The following is an 8,814-nucleotide window of genomic DNA, read 5'->3' on the forward strand; positions in this document are numbered from 1 at the left end:
GCACAGACTTCCATCAGTTTAAGCTGGCTGTGAGCCTGCACTCTCTAGCGGATGGAGTGAATCATCTGGTCACAGTGCCTCTCATGATCTGTCAACTGGTGAACGCATCTACACAATCAGCTTACACAAGATCCCTAGCTTTAAGGTTGCTGAATTGTGCTAAGATAAATTATCCCACCAATTTAGGAATATTTTCATGCAAGCAGACATCCTGGGAGGACCAGAGTCTTTGAATGGATAGAAATGCTTCCATCTTCATTTCCCCAAGGCACGGTAAAAATTTGAGAGTTAGTGTTGGTAAGTCACTCGGGCACTGAAAAGTCCAGAAGGAAATCAGTCATTTTCTTGCTAAAGATCACTTTGAACAGGATCTGATGAGTAAGTCACGTCATGTAAATGCAAACGCATGGTTCTGATGTGGTGGATAAAGCAAAATACAGAAAAGCTATTTTAAGTACACACCATGCTGTGTTTGAACTGCATGAGATAGGATCCTGCAGTAAAAAAATAGCGTGCAATGAAGTGGGTCTTGGTCAGCGTGCATATGCTCAACAGTGAAAATACATTTAGATGTGTAATGCATAACAGATTTGTCAGTTCTTTGACAGTTTTGATCCATGCTTTGTATATGGTTGACATATGTTTGATATTTATGTGTGTGTATATGTATGTGTATATGTGTCGTCATAAAGTACTGTGCTGTTGGGTTAAAGAAGTAAACCAGCCTTCACTGAGAAACAAAGAAGAACATCACGTGCCAAGACTTTTTTCTCCTAGACCAGTACCTTGAAATAGTGTTTATGACAATTTCCTCTTAATGTTGGTGGGTCCGTTCTATAGATACATGGATACGCACACAGCTCACTGTCTTTTGAAAGGCAATGTATAGTCACTGAGTGCTTGGAATGACCCAGGGCTTGTACGCCCACACCAGTAAAATAATTAAAGAATTACTGGTATAAAGTGTGTTGTGAACAATGGAGAAATAATACATGTTATTTTTTCTTGTTCAAGGTGTTCATCTTTACTACGTCGGTGGGGAAGTTTATGCTGAATGTGTCAGTGACAGCAGTATTTTTGTGCAAAGCCGCAACTGTAACTACCAGCATGGTTTCCACCCAGCCACTGTCTGCAAGATCCCCAGTGGCTGCAGCCTCAAGATCTTCAACAACCAGCTCTTTGCCCAGCTGCTTGCCCAGTCAGTCAATCACGGTTTTGAAGTGGTGTATGAGCTGACCAAGATGTGTACTATTCGAATGAGCTTTGTTAAAGTAAGGATTCTTTGTTTTCTCTTGCATTTCTGAAAAGGCAAATCCTATCACTTGCTAACTTTGGTGCAAAACTAGACCACATCAAATCCTTCCCAAGTTGGACACCCAACTTGCAAATAGCAATTCAGACTGCCTGTTTTCCAGTATTGCCTTAAACTTCTAGGTGCTTAAAATCAGTAGCTTTTGTGGTCAACCTGGAAATTTTTTAGATTCCAAAAATGAGGTATTCCATAGGCTTTTTGTGCAAAATAAGCAGAGATTGAATGATGTTCCCCCATTGATTGCATAAAGAGCTCAACTTACAGGGGCTTAGCAACATGTAAATGTTGTAGCACATATCTTAGGCAGTTGTGATCTCTCCTGTCGTTACTGGTTTGCAATAGAGCTTGGTAGAGCCATAGATCTGAAAAGAATGTCCTTATGTCTCTAGACTAATTTGCAGTCTTGGCATTACTATAGACTGGTATGTATGGTCTCAGTCAAGAAACAGTGGGTCCTCCTTCAGCCCCCACTGAGCTTGCTGGGAACTGTTGTTTGCCACCTGTCTGATCCCTGGCAAGAGATTGTCTTAATTTCTGATGACATTCACTCTGGCCAGCCACACTACCAGAAGGGCTTCTTGCAAGCAGAATACAAAACCCAGAAGAACATCTGACCTTCCCCCTGGTATTTGGAAGAGACAGGAGGCCAGCAAAGCCATTACTGTTTCCATGTCTTTCATATCTGAACTTTGCAGTCTGACTTCTCTGTGTGCGATGTATCAGTCTTGGTGGGAGTTTCTTAAATCTTCTGAATGGCCTTCTCACCAGAATGGGATCTTTTGACTCCTTTTAGCACTTAGGATTTACTTAGGTGCCTAATGTAGCATCTAAACCCCAGAGAATGGTATTTCAAGACTGTTTACAGATGTGCTAGACTGACTTCCTATAGTGCTGCTGGGGAGAGCTGACAGCAATGTTCAGCCTGCAGACTAGAGAAGTGACACCATTAGGAGCAAGTTGGTCCTGCTAGGTACCAGAAGAAGTGTCTTGAGTATGTCCCTTTGTCTTCCAGATTTGGTTCTATACAAATGACTGAATCGAGCTGATTGAATTCACATCTAAGATACTACAAAACTGCTTGAGGCTGGAGCCCACTTCCCCTATGTTCTGCAAAGCAGATGAGTTGAGTCCCACGCAGCCTTCTGGTTCTGACTCTTTCCAGCCATCCTTGGGGACCCATCTCCTTAACACTCTGAGAGCACTATGAGTGCCCTGTAACTTTTCCTGAGTCCAAGCCAAAATCTCTCTGCCCATGACCATACCGTTGCTTTTTTTCTTGGGAAGGAACCGACATCTTGTTCACATGCAAGCATTAGGGGAAAAAAAGAAAGCAAGAAACCCAACAAACAGCATTTTCTTTAATGGAAGACATGAATGGGCATGTTGTTTGTAAAGGCAGTGTAGCCAGTTACGCAATGTTTTCATTATCTCAGCAACTCGGGAGCAGTCTCTTTGATGTGTTATCTGCCTCTATGCCCAGCATGGCAGCAGAAACGGTTGTGTTGATGCACTAAATAATGCTGCTGCCATATTATCACCTTGCTTTGTTGAAACAATAGCAGCCACTATAGTGCTTCAGGCACCAGAAGACCAGTGCAAGGAGTTATTTTGAACCCTTTCCCATGACCTTCGGAAAATGGCTATGCAAATCTCATCTAGGTTCTTCCTTCCTGGCATGTAAAAACCCTTTCCTGTACTCAGTCTTCTCAATTTATTTCTCTCCCAAGGTGTGAGCCCCAGCGTGTTCAGTCTGGGGATAGGAATGCCCCTGGGTATTAGGTATGTAGTGCGCAGAGGAGCATGTTGTCTGTCAGAGCCACACACCAAGAGCCCCCAGGTGCAGAGCAGTCCTTTGGCTTCTCCCCTATTTGTGACCAGATGCTGCTGGTCACCTGCAGCCCACAGGGCAAGCAGAGCCAAAAGGCTGGAGACCCTGCCTCCTACACCACCAGTGCTTGAGCTACCAGCTGGGAGACAGAGATGGGTAGGGACCAAGACATGAGAAACTTGCCACGACTGTATCCTCTTCTGGAGGCAGGACATGGGACAGAGGGAGGTGAAGGTCCTGTCCCCTCTGATACCCTTCGTGTGTCTGAAGGGTATCAGAGGGGACTCAACCCTCATGCAAACATGAGTGTATCATCAGTGAGAACAGACAGCAATTTCCATCCACTGAGCGCTGCTGATAACCAAAGCAGGATGGCTGTTGTCCCCTCTCCACAGATGAGACAGCTGAAGCACAAAGTGGAGAGACGTAGAGTTTCTCCAAGCCAAGGTCTGAACCCAGTGCCCTCCCTCCCACATTTCCCCCGGTCTTGGGGCTAAGGGGACAACCCAACACACTTGGCCGTGCTCCCCAGCACGAGGCAGCTCAGCACTCTGGGACGTGGCTGGACCCTGGGCCGGAGGGAGCTGTTGCCCACAGGAGGTGGGAAGGGCTGGCAGGAGCAGCAGGGCCCCTCGGCTGATCTCCCCCATGCCAGAAGGCGCATTTCTGGTCTCCTTGTGAGGGTATCGGTATCCTCTTCCCACCATCTGCTCAAAACACGACCACAGCTTTGCAAGTTGTTGTCATTTTATTCTCTTGTTAAGAGACCTCCACCTCCGGGTTCATTTCAGCCGCGAGGAGGCTACCTGCAGCCCAAGAGAGATGTACGGGAGGCACAGGGGGTCCTGCCCTCCTGGCATTTCCCCTGCTGGGAGCTCCAGCCAGCAGCCTGAGGCAGCAGCCCTGTGTGTGGGAGTTGCCAGCAGAGGGAGATGGCCAGCCACTTGCACGCGCTGCCAGACACCTCCAAATCGGGCAAGTTGCGCTTGCAACCTGTAATTCCTATTCCTCCGGATTTTCCGTCCTACCAGTCAGCAGAGGTGCACCGACTTCTCTGACACTTGCCCTTCTAGCCGTTTATCTTCACTGCAGCTGGGTACTTAAGACTTCACAAACCCAGAAGCCTGACTGCACTGATTTAAAGAGTGGCATTTTTTGCCAGTGTTTCCAGAACATAAATCTGAGGTGCCTGTGAACACACCCCCTTTCTAGCCTGATAAATGCTCTGCAGGTCAGAAAAATGGTGCCTGATTAAAAGCAGTCTTTGAGCTTTGGTGGGTCCATATCTTACTCTTCTGCTTTCTTCATCCTTTTTTTCATTAATTAGAAATAGATTTTATCCAGGCCACTTATTATGGCATCTAGTTTTGGTATTGATCCTACTTTTGCAGCTGATCGTCTAGAGAAGTGGGTTCTAGCACCCTCAGTTGTCTGAGTTGTTCAGCACTCTACAATTTCGGTACCTTTGGCAGGCATCAATCTTAACATACCTCCATGTGTGGTGGTTTAACCTCAGTTGGCAGCTGAGCACCACACAGCCGCTCGCTCACTCCCCCCCGGCCTGGGTGGGATGGGGGAGAGACGCGGAAGAGTGAAAGTGAGAAAACTTGTGGGTTGAGATAAGACCAGTTTAATAATTGAAATATAATAATAATAATAGTAATAATAATAATAATAATATACAAAGCAAATGATGCACAATGCAATCGCTCACCACCCGCTGACCAGCCAGTCCCCAGGCAGCGGCCCCCCAGCCAGCTTTCCCGCAGTTTATGTACTGAGCATGATGTCACATGGTATGGAATATCCCTTTGGCCAGTTTGGGTCAGCTGTCCTGGCTGTGCCCCCTCCCAGCTTCTTGTGCACCTCCAGCCTTCTCAGTCAGTAGAGCACGGGAAGATGAAAAGTCCCTGACTAGTGTAAGCACGACTTAGCAACAACTAAAACATCGGTGTGTTATCAACATTATTCTCATCCTAAATCCAAAACACAGCACTGTACCAGCTACTAGGAAGAAAATTAACTCCATCTCAGCCGAAACCAGGACACCATGTCCTATTTTCATGACAAGAGTATCAGCCTGCCTGACTAGCATAATGATAGGTAAGGCTCAGGTTCTCTGATCAGCGGCCCACAAATGAATAGCATCATCCTGCAGTGGGACCACGTTTTGCACGTTGCCCTATGGAAATCCAAGTTCAGTTCTGGCAGTGAGACAGCCAGTTAGCTGTGAGACTTTGGGCTGTGACTTGGATGGCTTGTGTTGCTTTGAAATCAGGCTGCCTGCTTAACAAGCAGACACTGTGCCTGCTTGAGGCGTGGCGACTTCTGGTTCTCCTTTCTCCATGCCAGCACTGCATCCCCATCTTCCGTCAGACGCTCCATATCCCATATCTCCCCAAAAGAGCTGGAGAAATTACTGCAGGACTTACCACAGCAGACAGCTGGGAACTCCCGTGGGAAAAGAGGACATGTTCAAGGATAGAAAACCCATGGAAAGTGTCTATACGTAGGTTAAGTTTAAGGTAAAGGGGACATGAGGAACCTTGCTGGAAGTTTCCAGAGGTTCAGATAAATACCTAGAACTTCTAGAGTCTCAGACTCGTAGGATGCATCTCTACCAATAAATGAAGCAGTGCCCAAGATCATTCCCAGTTCCTGTTAAAGTGTTATGACAGGGCCTGGCCTGCTTTTCATCTGTGCCAGACAGAAGTCTGGCAGACTTTCCTGGGCACGTCTCTGGGGTGTGAACAGCAGGGACCATTCCCCATGGGCTGTTTGCAGGCAGCCAAGCTTGGAAACAGGCCTTTCCATGACAGTTGATCTCAGCACCTGGAATTGTGACTGAGCATTTTTAATTTAATAGTATAGAGTCCCTGATAACTATGATAACAATGACCTTAAAAAGGAGCAGAGTTTCTACAGAAAATTATCCCTAGGACAAAGCATTAAATCTTGGGAACCTGGGTGATGGACTATATGTAGTTGTGTTAGACTGTCAGCACTGGAGTTGTGATTTCATGTTTGGTTTTTTTTAAAAACTCACTTTTCGGTCCTTTGATGCTTTTATAGGGCTGGGGAGCAGAGTATCATCGCCAGGATGTTACAAGCACACCCTGCTGGATTGAGATCCACCTGCATGGACCGTTGCAATGGCTGGATAAGGTGCTGACACAGATGGGCTCACCTCATAACCCCATCTCCTCAGTCTCTTAAGGATCATCTCTAGAATTCCCTTAGGGTGGATGCTATTGCAGGCAGTGGCTTATAGGATTTCCAGTGAACAGAAGCTTCTATATGTAGATGTATGTAGATGTAAATATATCTATACATAGTCTACTTTCCTTTTTTTTTTCCTGCTATGTTTTGTGGTTTCTAGTTACTCTGATGCCAGTACAATAAGTTTAGAAATTCAGGTATAGCGTGTCTGTTCTCTAGTACAAAATAAGCCAAATTCCTGCAAAAGTGTCAAACATCTCCTGTGAGCATCTTCATTCCCCAGCCAAGCCAGTAACGGTGCGAATTCTCAGCACTTTCATGTGGATTCAGAAACCTGGCTGTAGCTGTTCCTAGTAGGTGAAATTCACCCCTCGGCAGGCAACCAAAGTCAGATCTCTGCACCGTTTATATCCATTTTACATCCTAATTTCAGGTCTAAAAGAGGACCTTAGGTGGTGCACAGGACTTATGCATAGAGATGACTTTTATCCAGTGAACTGAAGGACTAAACTGCAATTCCAGTCTGTCTCCCTACTGCAAAGCATGATGGGACAACAGATCCTCTGAGGAGCTGAGGCACCCCTGTCTCCCCTAGGATTTGGCAGGAGGAGAGAGCCCTCAGGACACGTTCAGCACTGGAGCCTTATCAGAGCATTCTGGACACATCTGAGTAGTCTGATGCTGTTAACACAGTAGCGTACGGTACTGCTGCACTGAAAAGCAACAAGCTCCTAAAAAAAAAAAAAAGGAAAATTTGAAATATATGCCTATAAGTTTAAAAACTAATTAACTTCCAGTGCTTTTTTGCAAAGTACATGCATACTTGCATATGTATCTGGCATGTAAACTGAATCCTATCCATTATACAGTATTGATGTAGTTTGTTTTAAAGTTAGGACTGTCTGTAGTTAGACTACTGTGCTGATATCAAGGGTACGTCTAAAAGGGACTTGAACTGTGATTCAGAAAAGGGAAATGAAGTGTGCATTGAAGAACCAAATAATTACTTTATCATTCATTTTGGGATAGTCTCTGTACTGAGAACAGGAAGCCCCACGCTCACAGGATGCAATGAGACGGAGGTGGGAGTCAGCCACATCCATCCCCTGTGCTGGGCCGGTCCTCGGGATCTGACTGCAACGCTCAGGTTTGACAGAGAGCGCTTCCCTGCCGGTCACTTCGTACATCCCCATGGATGGTTTCTCATCTTAGATACAGGCTTCATCATTTGCAGTGCTTTTGCCTCGCCTGCAGAGGATGGTGAGGCAGTGTAAGCCATGAACAAGCAAAGAGTGAATCTATGTGCAGAACCTTTTTTTAAAAGCTCCTTGTCTGTGGTCCTTCTGTAAGCAGGGAAATCTATCGCCCGTACTCTCATCCACAGAGCCAGCCTTACAAAATGCTGTTCACTTGGTAACCTTTTCTGAGGAGGCATGTGAAACTCTTACAACATTTTGATGGTCCCCATTACCTTGCTGAAAGGGTAAAGGATTATTTCTTTCCAGGCATAACAGTCCACTGAAAATTGTTTTGCTTTAAGGGTCAGAAAGAGTGGTAACTTCTCCAATCTCATTCCTCCTTAGAACACACCGGAAGTATCCTGCGGGGAAAAAAAAAGTTTTGCAGAATATTTCTTTTCTTCTCACACAGTATCTGGTGCTACACATTTTACTGCATAATTAGAAGAGGATGCCTGATATCTTCAGCTACATCAGCTACATCACATATGCAAATCAAATAACATTCACTGGAAAGACTTTCCATGTGTTTTAGATGCTACCTGTTATAGGCTGGTAATTATGAATGGAGCAGAAGAATCAGTAAACTAGCAGGATTACTTCATTTGAATGCATCTTCAGCTGCCTGCAGAATTTGTCGGGCACAGAAGGATAAATTATTGTTAAGTTTGAGCAGTAATAGCAAGTTGTATAGGAAATCTGTAAATGCAAAGAACCCTATTCTGTCACCATTTGATGTCAGCAGTGTCACTGTGGGATAGGAAAAGCTTTACAGTCTCCTGCAGCAATGCAATCCAATAATAATGTTACACAGAAATTGCAGGCGTGCCATTTACTGTTTAGCAGACTTGAGAGAGAGCAGTTTGGAAGAAGACATTTTCCTCAGCTTCCTCTGTCATCAGTGTCACTGTACTGAGGTACTGGTAACACGGTTTTTAGCATGTTTATTGCACCCTTTCTCCAGTAATTTCTCTGTGCTTTTCATGTTGCTCATCCCTTTGCTTTCTTAGCAGCTAAGGACAGAGAAAATCACCTCTCCTGTCCAGGATATAGCTCTGTCCTTTATCCTAGATTCTTCCTTGCTTTTTAGGCTGAAACCTCCTTCCCTCCTAATATAGAGAGAAGCCTAGGTGTTGCTTTTAGACATTCCCAGCATTGTCATCTTCCTCGCAGAGAGAAAAGGCAGATGTTCTGGGGTGCATCTGCTCTTGGGCAGC

The 8,814-nt window shown here is 45.3% G+C and overlaps 1 protein-coding gene across 3 annotated transcripts in view; it reads left to right on the top strand.

Moving 5' to 3' along the window:
• SMAD9 (SMAD family member 9) overlaps window positions 1-6,725 on the top strand; it is a 25,399-nt gene extending 18,674 nt beyond the window's left edge. For all 3 annotated transcript variants that reach the window (XM_009327712.1, XM_009327714.1, XM_009327715.1), the window contains 2 exons: window positions 1,015-1,271; window positions 6,213-6,725. In XM_009327712.1, coding sequence (XP_009325987.1) covers window positions 1,015-1,271; window positions 6,213-6,356 — 401 coding nt within the window. In that variant the 3' untranslated portion in view covers window positions 6,357-6,725. The remainder of the gene's footprint in view (window positions 1-1,014; window positions 1,272-6,212) is intronic.
• Window positions 6,726-8,814: the final 2,089 nt, after the last annotated feature.

The sequence above is a fragment of the Pygoscelis adeliae genome, unplaced genomic scaffold (assembly GCF_000699105.1).
Source record: "Pygoscelis adeliae isolate BGI_AS28 unplaced genomic scaffold, ASM69910v1 Scaffold14, whole genome shotgun sequence".
Lineage (NCBI taxonomy): Eukaryota > Metazoa > Chordata > Aves > Sphenisciformes > Spheniscidae > Pygoscelis > Pygoscelis adeliae.